General features: G+C 33.8%; 1 protein-coding gene across 7 annotated transcripts in view; it reads left to right on the top strand.

Moving 5' to 3' along the window:
- The window catches only part of fam168a (family with sequence similarity 168 member A), a 172,331-nt gene that overhangs the window by 96,961 nt on the left and 59,131 nt on the right, over positions 1 to 16,239 (top strand). For 5 of the 7 annotated variants that reach the window (XM_039744264.1, XM_039744258.1, XM_039744259.1 and 2 more), the window contains 2 exons: positions 7,878 to 7,969; positions 9,295 to 9,375. In XM_039744264.1, coding sequence (XP_039600198.1) covers positions 7,878 to 7,969; positions 9,295 to 9,375 — 173 coding nt within the window. The remainder of the gene's footprint in view (positions 1 to 7,877; positions 7,970 to 9,294; positions 9,376 to 16,239) is intronic. The other 2 variants (XM_039744260.1, XM_039744262.1) reach the window with 1 other exon arrangement.

Genomic DNA, 16,239 nt, shown 5'->3' with positions numbered 1-16,239 from the left:
TTTGCCCCTCAGCACACCATGATGCTTTGCAGCTGTAGCACACACGTGCAGAACTTTCATACATACGTACTGTAAACATATTCCATCTCACATTGACAATGGTGCCACCCCGCTTCACACATCACTAATACAGTTGGATTTGAAACCCGTATGCATTATTAACACTAGAATCCCTGAAGCCTATGAAAAAAACTCATAATGTTGGGCCACCTTAAATTCCTTCACACCTCCTCATCAGCGTCTTTTGTTTTGCAAATATGTCGGTCAGCACCGGCAGTAGGCAGCCTGCTATCCCTCCCCCACCGACGCAGCTTTAGTCGTACACAAAGTTCTCTCAGCTCAGGTCTCTTTCTCTGGATATGAGGTGCATTGAGTTGTATAGGGTAAATAATATATTATTTGGAACATATGCATTTCATGTGTGTTCTCTGTCTACAACGATCTGTGTTAATGCAGAATGACTGGAAATGCAAGAAATGGCAAGAAATGTTGAACACATAACTAGAACAGAAACATTTTCATGTTGTACTAATAATTGGCAAAATATCAAATAAACACTTTCACAAAAGACGCAGATGCAACAAAACAAGTGTATTTTTTAACAAGAATTTAACCAAAAGAAATTGGATAGAGCACGACAAACACATATACGTCTGCTTAGCTGGTGCAGAGGTAAGAACTGCTGTATCCAAGTTGAGAAGTTAAGGGTTTGCTAATTATTTGTAGAACATGAAAAAAAATTATGTTCTAGTTATGTGTTCAACATTTCTTGCATCGCATTTCCTGTCATCCTACATTACCTGGCCACCATTATTAAAATATTGAACCTCATACAAACTCACCAAAAATAACAAGTTCTTAATTTGTTTGCCACATTTTCTGAATGTAACTGTGTTGCTTTTCTACCACGACAGAGCATCTTAGGTAAGTGAGATAAAAAATTTTATCAACTCTTTATTTTTCAACTTTGTTTGGCCTTCTTGCTAGCTCTGAATAGCCTGTTTTAAACCAATCTTTCCTTTTGAGCTGTATTTCCCATGTGACTTGTTTCTATTTTTCCCTCCTAATCTAGAGTAAGTGCACGTTTGTGAGTAAATTGTGAACACTGTCACTATAGTATTTATAATTTGAAAAAAATTTGTTTGCACGTTGGATGTGAAAACAAACTATAGCAGCACGCCTTTGTGCTGTTTCTGTTTTATAAAGTGCTGCAGGCCATTTTAGTTGTTCAGCACTAGTGCTTTTGAACTGTGTGAAATTCATCCGGTGCTGATACCAGGTATTTTGACAGCAAAAAGTTTATACAATCCAGACATGCAGCACTTTCACAGCACATTACTTTTAGTATGTTTAGTATGATTTCAAAACTGACATTATCATCTTAAATAAGAGGAAGATCATAAGCTGACATTATCATCTTAAATAAGACTAAGACCATAAGCATTGACTGAAGATCTGCTATGAGCTTTGTACCTTTATAATCACTTTTTTCATTTGCTGTTGCATTTTAAATTTTGTATTAAAGGCTCTATCAATCTTTTCTTAATGCAACGCTTTGAAATAATAGGTTTGTTTCTTATTTGTAGACCTATTTGCTATTTTTTTATATCATATCTTAGTCATTATGGTGCAGAATTTATATGTCCTGTCTTACTATGTGGAGTTATTATCTGTGATCCCTTGTTCAACCCATGTACCACGATGTGCATGTTGATTGCCTAGTGTCATATGTTACCCTGAAATTGATTAAGCATTTATCAAAATTAGATGTGTGATCTATGAAAGCAGGCATAGCCACAGAGATATGATATTAATCTATACTAATAAAAGGCAAAGCCCTCACTCACTCACTCACTCACTCACTCACTCACTCACTCACTCATTCTCCAACTTCCCGTAGGTAGAAGGCTGAAATTTGGCAGGCTTATTCCTTACAGCTTACTTACAAAAGTTGGGCAGGTTTCATTTCGAAATTCTACGCATAAGGGTCATAACTGGAAGCTATTTTTCCCCATATAATGTAATGGAGTCTTGAGTTGAGATGGCGTGGGGCGGAGTTTCGTGACATCATCACGCCTCCTACGTAAGTACGTAGAGAACAAGGAAGAACTCCAAACAGCGATGAGCACAAAACGCCATTTCACAATTGAGAAGGCAGAAAAACATTATGAAGCAAATGATGCATACAAGCATATTCATAAGTACAGCTACTGCGAAACAAAGCACGGGCGTGAACCGTAAGTTTATATTAAATTAAGTTCATGGACAGGCTGCCACTAGCGCTTGTAATTTAGTGCCTGCCCATATAAGGCCGCCCATCAGCGCAATCCAATACAAACACTGCCGGTAAATGTTCACGGGTGAAGGACTGTGCTTATGCAGAGGAAGATGAGATGGTCAGGGTGGTGTTTGGCACAAACTCATTGAAACTGCGAGAGAAACTTTTAAGTGCCGGGTCTTAGCTGACATTACACGAGATGGCACCAGTACAGCTGGGAACCTTCGATGCAAGAACACCAAGCGGCTCACGGAACTGACGCAGTGCACAGACAAAAGCAACAGTTCCAAAGAGTGCTGAACAAAACCGAATTACACAATTGAGAAGGCAGCAAAAAATATGAAGCGCCTTATACATACAATCATATTCATAAGTGCAGCTACTGCGAAACAAAGCACACGGTGGAAAAAGTGAATGTCCTGCTAAAGGAAGACAGTGTAAAAAAAAAACCCGTGCATGCAGTTTGTCACATCACAGATAAAAAGGAAGACGAGCTGTTTATTGATGCAGTAAGGAACTAATCGATGAATGAAACCTCTTATCTTTACAACGATTGACAAACACGGAATGTAACTTGAACACATCCTACAAATACGAGCCTGATTGAAAGAAATAATGATAATCAAATCCTTGATGACAGCAACATTCAATAACACTCACAAAACAATTACTGTATATTGACAATCATGTTACGCTATTTTTAAAATGTTCCCTTTTCTTTTCATAACTTCTACTTCTCCACTGCGATACACGGGTATATATATAAATGTATATATATACCCCGATCTACAATACATACTTTAGCATAGACAAGCCACACGCTGTGGCGCAATTGTAGAGTCTTCGCCTCTAACGCCGACATTCGAGGTTCGATTCCCGAGAGGGGATGTACTGACTATGTACGCTACCCGATTCATTTTACCTTCGCATCTCCTTGGTTTGGGACGTATGAAAAATATTAGGTTAACGAGAATCATGTTACGCTATTTTTAAAATTTTCCCTTTCTTAGCACAAGCACAGCTGAGAAGCTTCGATGCATGTACTCCATAACGCGCTAAAAATAACGATTTAATCACACTTTCAATTCCAAGCAAACGGAACTTTTGTCAATGCATGATTTCCTGGTACATCCATTACACTGATGCACACATCACAGCTACAAAAATGTTAGAGTCGGAATAAAGCGCGTCCTACGACTGATCATTTCGACTACCCGAGCGAAGCCTTGATAAAAGCATGGTTTTGTGCACACTGAAAAGCAAGCAAAATTAGATGCATTACAGAAAGCGGACTTTGTGGCTCTTACTGGGGATCATTGGACTTCCGTGACCGTTAGTAATTCTAAATACATCTAATTACAAAATGTTCAATGATCACACTGTTTTAGCCTAATGTACAAAATAATTTTGGCTAATGTTACTCAGAGTTTAAAGAGTAAGCTGGTCAAATTACCTTTTATGTTTCTGACTTATTTTTTTAAGAAGAAAACTGCACTTTATGTTGAAATTTTGGTTATTATTATTTAAAGACAATACTATTCTGAAAATGTACTTAAAGTACTTAAACTACCACTTTATTTTTAAGTCTGCCCAATTTTAACCAGGGATGATATTTTTGTTTCTGTTTTGAATTCAAATGCAGTTTAAAAGCTTTTTTTCAGAAATTAAAACAGCTTCAGTTTACAATATTCATGTCCATGTCTATTATTTGATTCTGTCGCCCACTAAAACCGCTTTTAAATTAAAAAAAAAACATTTGCGATTTGGGGCAAATTTACGTGTGCGATTACATACGATTAATCAAGATTAATTCTTACACAGCCTCTAATTAATTGGATTAATTTTTTTAATCGAGTCCCACCCCTAATATATATATATGTAGATATATATATGTAGATTTGTATATATATGTGTATATACAGTATATATGTAGATATGTATATGTTGTATATACAGTATGTATATATGTGTGTGTGTATATATACAGTATGTGTATATATGTATATGTATGTGTGTATATATATATATATATGTATATATATATGTATATATATGTGTGTGTGTGTGTGTATATATATATATATATATATATATATATATATATATATATATATATATATATATATATATATATATATATATATATATGCCAGCAACACTCATGACAATGACAAAACAATTACATTGTCAATCATGTTACGTTATTATTAAAATGTTTCCTTTTCTTTTTACTTCTCGCTGCCAATCAGGTATTTTGCTATATATATATATATATATATATATATATATATATATATATATATATATATATATATATATATATATATATATATATATATATATATATATAAAATATAAATAGATAGATATGACAACAACACTTATATCAATGACAAAACAATTACATTAACAATCATCTTACGTTATTTTTAAAATGTTTGCTTTTCTTTTTCATAACTTCTTTAACACACTACTTCTCCGCTGCGAAGCGCGGGTATTCTGCTAGTAGTTTATAAAGAACAATTGTGCTTTTCTGTGTTACTTTAGCATGGCAATTATAATTGTATATTAAATGAAAATACTCCTGTGAACCTCTTAGATAATTGCAGAATTTTGGTTCAAACAGGATTGGTCTTATGCATTGAATACCAAGGCACTTCCAACATCCCAACCGCACATTCATTGGTCAAGAGTTCTGTCTTCTACTCAAAAAGCATGTTTGTGAACTGCTCTTATTTTTCTGGAAGTATTAATTTCAGCAAAAAATACTTTACATACATTTTGAATATTATTAGCATATGGGTAACTGGCATTATTATACAAAACAAGTAACTTGAATTTTTTTTTCCATGAACGTTTTAGTATTGTTTGCTGCTGTTCAGTATTGACACCACACGGCCCCACCATGAAACCTGATGTATGTACTATAAACTTTGTGATCTTGATTCTAGAAAAAAAAATCAGATTAAACTATTTCCTAGGCCATTGCTACAAACTGCACATTTCCATTTTTTTAATGCTTGTGTATTTTTTAATTTGTGGTGATGGTATTTTGTGACTTTGAGTATGTCACTTACATTGAGCCATTGGTTGACTACTGTTATATGCAATGTGCAGCCCAGTGTCTAAGCTACTATATTCCATCATTCAAAACATTAATTCATCTGGCTGCTTGCCAACGAAAAAAAAAACAAAAAAAAAACACTAAGGTATTAGTGTATCAAAGAAAGGTTCTCTCCATGGATGTGATTGAGTGGATTAGGAGATGTTTCAAAATATGGGTTTATATCAGAAATAGAGCAAGTGGCATGTAAAATGTTCTTCCAGTGTGAAGCCACTTCTTCATTTTTATATTTAGGAACTTCTGCTTGCACCCTTTACTTACTTGTATAATGGTAGTGCTTGTTGAAGTATTAGTTTACAACTTCCTTCACTGATGTCATATGAATAGTATTTAGGTGTTTCATTTAAAATGTGGTACGCTTGTCCCAAGAGGCACAATTGAATTTAAAAAAAAAAAAAGAGGATACATAAAAGTAACACATTTCATTACCAGCATTTTATTGCAATGGCTTTGTTCATTTTCAAGTTTGCTTAATTCATTTCAGTTTTGTAGGGAGCTGAATACTTGGTTGGTGTATAGGCTATGTGCTTCAAATACTTTTTTGTGCAGTTTTTAAGAATTTTAATAACTAGAAATAAATTGTATTCATATATTCTTTCATTTACAACTCCATTAGTGTGACTTTTGGAAATTTCCTTTTTTGACTTTATGTAATGTAATGTGTTAATACTCAGTATAGCGTATATACAGTATGAATGTTTAAATGATTAGTTGAAAAATTAAAGCATTGAATCTTAAGCAAAATGCAGACATAGTTGAACTTTGCCTTAAAGTTCTCATTGGTTTTTAGGATACCAATTTACATGTGAAAGACCTCTCCAGAATTAGAAAGAGATTGGTAGAGCAGCTGGGATGTATACACATTCATAAATAAGTTGGATCTGTTGTATAATACCTTGGATCACTGTTGATCCCAAATGCTGCTGTGTAATTAAAAGTTGAAAATGTATTTGAAAAATTTCTGATTATGGATAGCATTGTATGTTCCCATCTGATACAACACTCATTTTACACCACAGTGTTTTGTTTTTGTTCTCTTCGTAACTTGTACATTATCCATTTAATCTAGCCAGTGATTTTAATTACTTTAATGAACCATAGATTGTTTATTCTCAGTAGTGAATTTTCTTTTTGCATTTGCACAGATAATTCAAGAATTCCTAAAAGTTTGTGAGGCATTATTTGCCTTACACTGGAACACAGGTTGACCTTTTATTGATAATCACCATATTTCATTTTCTATTCATTTTATTCTTATTTAGCATACATCTACTTAAATTGTGTTTAAAAGTCATGCATCATAATTGAACAACATCGTTTTGAAAACTTGACTAAAAGCCATCATGCAATGTACACAGATAAATATGCACATATGTATAGGGTTTTCCATCCGATTCCATCCATTTTATAAATCTCATTATATTAAATCATAGCTCAAACAAATATAGTCTATACGTGTGTTCCATATGGGTTGTTGTTATACAGTTTTTTTTTTATTCACATAAAGAGAAGCTAGGAAGTTCAGTGCATATGAGTAAAGCTTACATTTTATTCTAATCATAATAGTGATGAGCAATTGGCAAGTTATACTCCAGTTTGCTGATTATGCTCTTGATACTGAACATAAACCAGGCGGTTCTGATCTATTCATGAATATCCAGTGCATAACTAAAATGGTTGACATTCTTGGCAATATAGGGGCTAAAAAGTGGTTATTATTCACCTAAAAATGGCAGTGGGCGTAATTGATGGCTAAGGCAAACCTGGTAACTGTTAATGGTGATCCCTGTATTATGTCTGCAGCAGTTAAAAGTTTTGGGTGTGCAAAATGGCATACAGGCGTTGAAATACAGAACAAGTAAATACCATTTTCTCTCAATTGACATTACTTTAGTAGTGAATGCTTGTAAGAAATATAAATGAGACCGGAGTGTGGAGACCAATGCTATGATTACTAACCGACTTTATTTTTGCCAGCTGTTTATAATTTTTAATTTCCAAGTTGGATGCATAGTAGTACATGAGGGGCATAAACTTGCAAGTAAATTATGAAATTGACACTCCTGTGAGAGGCAAAGCTTTAGAAATTGAGAGGCAAAGGTTTAGAAATTGTATCTGGGTGACTATAAGAAACCCCTGAACTATATAAACTATAACAGAGAAAGCCCCAGCCAATTATTTTTTTCTGTTTGCTCAACATAATTAACATGATCTATTGCATTTAGATTGGGAAGGCCTGATAATAAGTAGTTGGCAGGATATTCTTGTTTGACTACTATACAGAAAGATCATGTTATTCTACCAGTTTTGTTTTCAAGTCTTGACTTCTTTCTGATTTGATCATTTAGGGAGATGTGTCAGTTATTGTATTTACATGTACTGTTCTAATTTATACCATTAATTGTTGTTTTTCACTTTTAAGTTTTATATTTTTCCTCTGATAAATGCTTACAATTCTTTTTCTTCTTTCTTCAGCAGAAATACGCTTTCTTCCATAATGAATCCGGTATATAGCTCTGTTCAACCTGGGGCTCCTTATGGAAATCCAAAAAACATGGCTTACACAGGTGAGCTTATAAAGTTTGTTTTTGTAAGGGAAAAACCTATAAGGGGCATATATTGTGTAATTGTAAAAACATATACAGTAAATACAATATTTAGGTATCTGTCCTTTACCTTCCTAATGCCCTCAGTCTTACTGTCTAGTGTATTAGTTCTTCAAAATTATAAAATATGAAGCAAATGCAGTATTCTCTATGAATTGCATCTTTATATTATACTTGTTACCATTTTCAGATTATTTTAAGATGATTATATAAGGACAAATTTTACTTTTATTTACCTACAATTGTATTATTTACTTTCCCATGCATATGTCCCATGCTTAGAATTCTTATGTTTAGTATAGTTAAATTACATCTAGATGCTGAGGATTGAGTTCACATTATTATTTTCATGGTGAGTATGTGAGTGTATAGAGTTTAAATAAGGAAGTGATAGCACATAATTGTAGACGCACAATGAAATTAAAACATTAATGGTTAATAAAGGTATGGCCTTTTACTTACAAAACACAAATACAATCATGGTCAAACGTTTTGAGAATGAGACAAGTATTTGTTTTCACAATGTTTGCTCCTTCATTGTTTTTAGGTTTTGTGATGGTCTTTATATAAAAAACATTTATATGTTACTTTTATAAAAGCCATGTTGAATGTTATTTACCTATAGGAGTTTCTCAATAAATTAGAATATCATCGGAAAGTTAATTTATTTCAGTAAGCGGTTTTCAAGTATGTGGTTTTTATTTTAAAGTTAGTTTTGTTTATCACATTGCTGTTAGTTTTGTTTTTATTTTGTGTAAGGTAATGCTTATTTAGTCATTATAGTTAGTTTTTCATGGTTTCATGCTCCATTTGAAATATTCCTATTGTTTGTGTGGAGTCAAAAACATTCCAGAACTAGCACAAGCTTGGTAATGACAACAAAAATGTCAGTTTTGCTATGTTATCATGAATCCACTGTTATTTGGAGAAAGTCCTGTGCTTCTTTTTTGTTTACTGTTTCAGTATTCCAAAATCATCCATATTTGTCTCTTTTAAATTAGCGAACTCGCCCTGAACCAGCAATATGGTGTTGTAAGGTTCAGAATAGGTTTGAGGTAAGAGATCTTGATGTGGTACTCATCAGACGAGATTTTAGTAGACACGAGAATTGATTCAGCTCTTTACCAATAGATTTTACCATTTTAAGTTTGGTTACATTTGATGCCTAATTTTTTTTCTTTTTAAAGCAATTCAGGAGTGTAATCAGTACAAAATTATAAAATAAGCTGCATTCTGTTTAGGAAAACATTAGCAGCATCCAGCTAACTTTGAACATATATTTTTAGGATACCCAGCAGGATATCCAACTACTGCTCCCACCTATACTCCAAACTTGTATCAGACTGGCAGCCCAGGCTACCCTCCAGGTATGATTCCTTTTGTTTTATGGTATTATGTATATGTCTAGTCCTTGCTAATATATATATATATATGCTTTTTCAGCTGTACATTTCCAGTAGAATACCTAAAATCTGTCTGATTTTATAAGCCATTGTGTATAAATGAACTTTATTGTGGATGCCGGTGTAACTGAGTATTGGATTAGACAATGGTATTTCATGACTGTTGCTTAACCTTATTATTGCCTGTTCACTGCTCTCCTCTCTTACTCTTCTCTTTATTTTAATTGCTTCTTTAAAATATAGAAACTTTTCAGTAAAGGAAAAGTATTAGTCATCTCAGGGAGGGGCTTAATCAGTAATTACTCTGTAGATGTACAGATTAATATTTTATGATGTGCAGGTTCTGATAGAGTTGTATTATTATTTGATGTGAAGAAAGCTTGTAAATTTCCCCTTGGGATTAATAAAATCTATCTATCTAAATAGTAATAATCAACTGTATGGGTCTGGAAAACTAATAATGCCTAACTGAAAAGATAGGTAACATAACATATGGTTCCATAGTTTCCTGAATTCCGACCACAATCCCAGTCTCTGTTGTACAGAGTGAATTTCTATAATGAACATACACTGTAGAAATAAAATTATAAATTCTTAAGGTGTTTTTTTTTCTAGCAAGTGATGCATGGCCATTATACCTTGTATACAATCTTCACAGCGCAAAGTATTAATATCGGCAATATTCATTCTCCAATTTTCATCCCACTCCCTGATTCCCTTATTAATCATGTTTATTTCCTATTCAAGCTATTTGATTTTAATGTAATAATGTATAATGGCAATAGCTATTGTCTTCACTGTTCCCTTTAGCACTAAAATAAATTAATTTTACTTATCTGATATTAACCACTTTGTTTTTTGCATTGTACATTATTGTGAATTCTTGGCTGTCATTTTGTTTTTAGATGGTGGTCAAAATGCTTTAATAGTCAATATTTTAAATTAGGCTGTTCTTCAGATTCTCAAAGATTAATCTATCCAATTTTGCATAATTGTGCAACAGACCAGCAGACACATTTTTAATTGTATTAATATACTATAGGTTGAGCATCCCTAATCTGAAATTCATGGTACCGCATGGTATTTGTAGATATCTTGGGGATGTGACCCAAGTCTAAATATAACATTTATGATTCACATGTACACCTTATGCGTATAGCCTGACGTTGATTTTATACAATATTTCTTATTATTCTGTACATCAAACAAACTTTGTGCCCAGTAGCATCAGCAGAATACCTGTATCAGCTGGCAAGTACAAACGACATCTCTTTTTCAGTTTCCACTTGTGATGTGTGTGATGCAAGTCTGGCAGTGACAATGGCTGATAACAAACTGGTACCAACAGAGCATCAGAGACTATGTTCCCTCAATGCTGTGCGGGCGTGCATCTTTCACTTGTGTGTCTCGGCACTTTTGAACTGCCTCACAGGTGCTATTGCGCCACTCAGTCCCCATCCTCCACAGGCATTTGGAAGTACCGTGCAGCTGGTAATGTGTCCACGGCTCCTGAAATTGCACTGGCATAAATTCCCCATACCACCCATGCTCATCATCCATGTATTAGTGCTTCGCGGTGCTCAACCCAAGTGCTCGTATGGTAGTTCTTCAAGATGCTTGATATTCAAACATGGATTGAAGAAATGGGTTGTAAATGGTAAGATTATTATTCATTGTGCAATTCTGAGTTCAAAAAAGAGGAAACATTGGTGAGGTGTGTAATTTTCCACTTGTAGTGTCATGTCAGCAATCAACAAGTTTTGAATTTTGAAATTTCGAATTAAGGCTGCTCAACTTGTATAAATATGTGCTATATTAGTAATAAAAACAAAAGCATAGATCTCTGACAGGCAAATGTGCTTGGTGTTCGTTTTATATTCTCTCTTTTTGAAGTGGCAAATTTAGGTTATTACTTATTAAATACAATTTTTATTCAATACCAAAGCTATCTAAATAATAGATGTTCTGCAGCGATAGATAGATAGATAGATAGATACTTTATTAATCCCAATGGAAAATTCACATAATCCAGCAGCAGTATACTGATACAAAGAAACAATATTAAATTAAATCGTAATAAAAATGAAAAAAATTAAAATAAAATTAATGTTAGCATTTACTCCCCCAGGTGGAATTGAAGAGTCGCATAGTGTGGGGGAGGAACGATCTCCTCAGTCTGTCAGTGGAGCAGGACAGTGACAAAAGTCTGTCACTGAAGCTACTCCTCTGTCTGGAGATGACACTGTTAAGTGGATGCAGTGGATTATTCATGATTGACAGGAGTTTGCTTAGTGCCTGTCTCTCTGCCACAGATGTTAAACTGTCCAACTTTACTCTTACAATAGAGCCTGCCTTCTTAACAAGTTTGTCCAGGCGTGAGGCGTCTTTCATCTTTATGCTGCCACCCCAGCACACCACCGCGTAGAAGAGGGCACTCGCCACAACCATCTGGTAGAACATCTGCAGCATCTTACTGCAGATGTTGACGGATGCCAACCTTCTCAGAAAGTATAGTCAGTGTGTGATATTCAAACTTTTTATTTTTCTGACCACAATATTTATAATGCAATTATGTGGAAACTTGCAATTATGAAAAAACTTGGACATGTATGGCTTGAAAATGTCACTCTAAATGATAAAATAGATCTAAATGCAATCATAAACTGTTTGATTGTTAATATTTAAAACAATCATTAATATAAATGACAGCTCAGGATTACAAATAGAGAGATGTTTGTGCTTCAGGGCATCCTTACCCTAGTTAGATTTCCTGTAGTGTGATCCAGCTTTGGGGATATTTTTTTGAACAACTGAAGAGCGCATATAGGTTATAAACATATCCTTGATACAACACAGAGTTAAAGGTTGGCATTGGTATATAGGAAATGGATAAGGGATTGACTGTAATTTAAAGAGCAATTTAGATTCTCCCTGTCAGTTATGTAGTACATCTAAAACAGAGGATAGACTCTACCTAGCAATCTAGGCCTTTTTATAGAATAGCAAAGACTCTGCCTGTAAATATCGAGTTCCTTTAAACAGAACCTTTAGATCTGTTAAACCTTACTATGGCCTAGCCATTCTGCTTCCTGGTTATGGAGGCTAATCTAGCACATCTGCATGGGTATATAATTTTGTATTTAAGCTCTTTTCAGGTTTTTTCTTCACTGTAAAAAAAAAAAAAAAAAAAAGTTGATAAATCAGTATAGAATTATAGAACTATGGCTCCACTGGAAAAAGCATTTAACACCCAGAGGAACTGAGCATGCTTAGTTCAAACAGAAAATAAAATAGTCTACGTATTAACTTTTCCTAGAGGCCTAAAACTTTCAGACTTCTCAGGTATGGAGGCTTCAAGTTTGCACTGAATCCTTTGCATTGCCTAAGAATAATTATTATAAATTCTAAAATCCACAACATATCTGCTAAATTGTCAGAGAAGCTTATGTATTGGAATAAAGCGTTTAGTACAAGGAAAAGGCAGTAGTATTGATTTTTGGTGGCTTTCTGTCTGAAGCCGCACACTGAGTTGCACTGAAGTTCTATAATTGCAACACTTTGTTAGCTCCATCTCAATACTGCTGTGTTTTAACAAAATTCAGTCATTTATTCATTAGTTATTTACTTAACTATCTTGTTGAGCTGTAATAATTTGAATTACTGTACATTTCATAAGAATCTATCATGTTTATGCATGCTTTGTTAAAATATTGGTGATAGTTTAGCAGAGATATTACTTGTTCATATTTTAATGTTGTGCTTATTTGCAATATACAGTACAGAATTCATTTTATATGTTATTGCTTACTTCCTGAATTAGTTAGTTGTTTAAGAGATAAGTATGTCTGAATAAGATATTTGTGTCGTAAGGTAAATAAATGCAGTTTGGTAGACTAAAAATTACTGTCTCCTAAACTGAAGTTGTGGTGCTACATGAAATTTGTAAATGTTTTGTTATATTTTTACTAAAGCATGTACACTAAAATTAATTAAAATGTAAATTCATGCTAATATGCAAAGAAGGAATAGACAATTCATTATTTTTTGGAAGAGTATGCAAGCTTTTTAAATCATTATGTAATGACACATAGCAGTTATGACAACATTCGTAGAATTCCTTTACTTACAAATCTGTTTGTCATGTATGATTTAAGAAATATGTGCCAATTCGTCTTTATTAAACTTATTAAATTTTTACAGATTTATTGGTTGTTCTGTGGAAAAGCCCACAACACTTTTGTTAGACTGAGATTTAGACTTTGACTTAGCCTTTTTTTAAACTGAATTTTTCCCACTTTCTCTAGTCACTGGTAAAATTTCCATAATGTATATGAATATTCTCATGCTAAAGAGTCAATTTTCAGCTTAACTCTGTTTAAGGACAGATGGATTTGGGTTGTCCAGAATATTTTGGTATAGTTCTAATTTCTTAGTTCTTTGAATAATGGCTAAGTATCTTGGAACAAGAACAAATAATTAGTCCTTGAACCTTTGAATTGCTGAGGTGTATACATAGATATCAATGGGAAGGATAGTAGATTCTTGGAATCATTCATCAGGTCTTTTGGTCCTCCTATATTCATTTTTTGTTGATATGTGCTCAGCAAGTTTAGGCTTTTTTTGATAATGCATTTTATTTATATAGCACCTTTCCCATGCTTTTCTATTGGACAGATGGTTACAAAATGTTGTCATACAACTGCAGAACCTTTTCCAGTCTAAATGTTGTTAACACTAGAATTTCTGAAGCTTACGTTTTTTTCATTGAATTTTCCTGACATTCACTAAGAAACTTGTAGCTCCTTACCACTTTGTTAATAGCCCGCTTTTGTTTTACAAATATGTGGATTAGCAGAACACACCCTGATGTAATCTTTACAACTGAAGTCTGTATAGAAGTGTTTATCTGGTGATGCGTTTGTAAGGAATTATATAGGTAATGAAATACCGTAATTTGAAATTAATATATTTTGTGTGTTCCCGTGTCTACAAAGATTTTTTGAATTAAAAAAATTGTTCAGATGACATGTTGATGTGAATGTTCATGTGCAAGAAAAAGTAACATCCACCATAGACAACTGTGGTGCCTGTTTGCTCAACAAGACACCAAGAAGAAATGATTGAGCTGCGTTTGTGTGTCTGCTTTTATCCTTTTAGTGCTAAATTTTACAAGTACCATAAATTTACACCAGCTGTTACAGACTCGGTTCAAATTTATGCTTTTATTTTACAATAGTAACAGTAATAGCAGCTCAATACTCAAAACGGTAAATGCAAGGAGAACTCAGGATCAAACTCACAAACTCTTAATTTTGAGGCAGCTGTCCTTACCTCTACACCAGCCAAGCATACATGTCTACTTTGCTCCTTCTCCACAGTTTTGGTATCTTGTAACTAAAAGCTTGACCTCCCACTGTTAATTTATTAGTCCTTGGAATCATGAGCAGAGCAGCAACTTGAGATCTTAATATGTCTCCTGGTTTATGTCATAATAAGTTAATATAAGTAAGCTAGACCATGGTCATTTAAGGCTTTATACAGTGGTACCTCGGTATACGTCCTTAATCCGTTCTAGATCCTTGGACTTATACCAGACATGACGTATACCAAACAAATTTTTCCCATAAGAAATAAAGGGAAAATGATTAATCTGTTCCAGTGAAAAAAAATCCTATTGTTATTGGCATATTATACATTGATGGGGTTGTATAAAATAATGTAAACACTGGTTAATACTAAAATACATAAATACAAAAGCAATTTCATAATGTCTTTGTTTTTCACAATTGTAGATACCATCGTTCCCGGCCTACGCTATGCAGCAGCCAAGTCTCGAATAAACATGCGACCTTCATACTTTTCAACAATCTCATTTTTCACCTCCATGGTGATCCTAATCATTTTCTTTGTTGCTTGGCTCTTCTCATTAACTTTCTCAGAACTCATGGTTAATAAATTTACTAAACATTTATGCGAAAAAACACCAAATTACGTGGAAATTCACAGAGAGTTATATCACGGGTTGTTCACTGTAGCCGCTTATGTACTGATGCACGTGGGTAGTCGTGGCTTTGTCTCGAGAGAGGTAAGCAAGGGTAGCGCGCAGTGTCGTGACTCATTTTGACCCATACAAGTTCTAGCATGCAAATCGTGTTCCAAACAAAGGTCGTATACCAAGCTAAATATTTTGCATCCAAACAGGACGTATACCAAACTGGACTTATTCCAGAACAGACGTATACCGAGGTACCGCTGCATGTTAAAATGAGGATTTTGAAATCTGCCCTAAACTCAACCAGGAGCCAGTGTAAGGATTTTAAAAATGGAGTTATTTGTTTGTATTTTCTTGTTGTTGTAATAATTCATACAGCAGCATTTTGGATTAACTGAAAGCTTTATAAAGAACAATTTGAACATCCAGTGAACATAGCAATGCAGTAGTCAGTCCTACTAGAAATAAATGCATGAATTATTTTCTCAGTACCGTGCATATTTAGAGAACGCCTTAATTTCCCAACATTTTTAGGAATGAAGAAACATGTTTTGGACAATTTTATAATGTGTGCTTTAAATGACATGCTAGAGTCAATGATAAGCCCTAGATTGTGGGCTGATTCAGTAATGATGATTCATAATGTTGATTCCGAATCAGTCAAATAATGACAAAATATTGCTGCAATCAGCATCTTTCCCTACAATAATTAACATTGCTGTTTTATCTGTGTTTAAAGATGTGTAATTCTCTTCTTAAGAACAACATCAGAGAAACTTCATTTGGTCTAAAAGAGAAGTATTACTGTGTGTCATCGCTATACAAGTGAAAGTTAA

Source organism: Polypterus senegalus, chromosome 2 (genome assembly GCF_016835505.1).
Source record: "Polypterus senegalus isolate Bchr_013 chromosome 2, ASM1683550v1, whole genome shotgun sequence".
In the NCBI taxonomy this organism is placed as follows: Eukaryota; Metazoa; Chordata; class Cladistia; order Polypteriformes; family Polypteridae; genus Polypterus; species Polypterus senegalus.
This window is presented reverse-complemented; position numbering and strand designations above follow the sequence as displayed.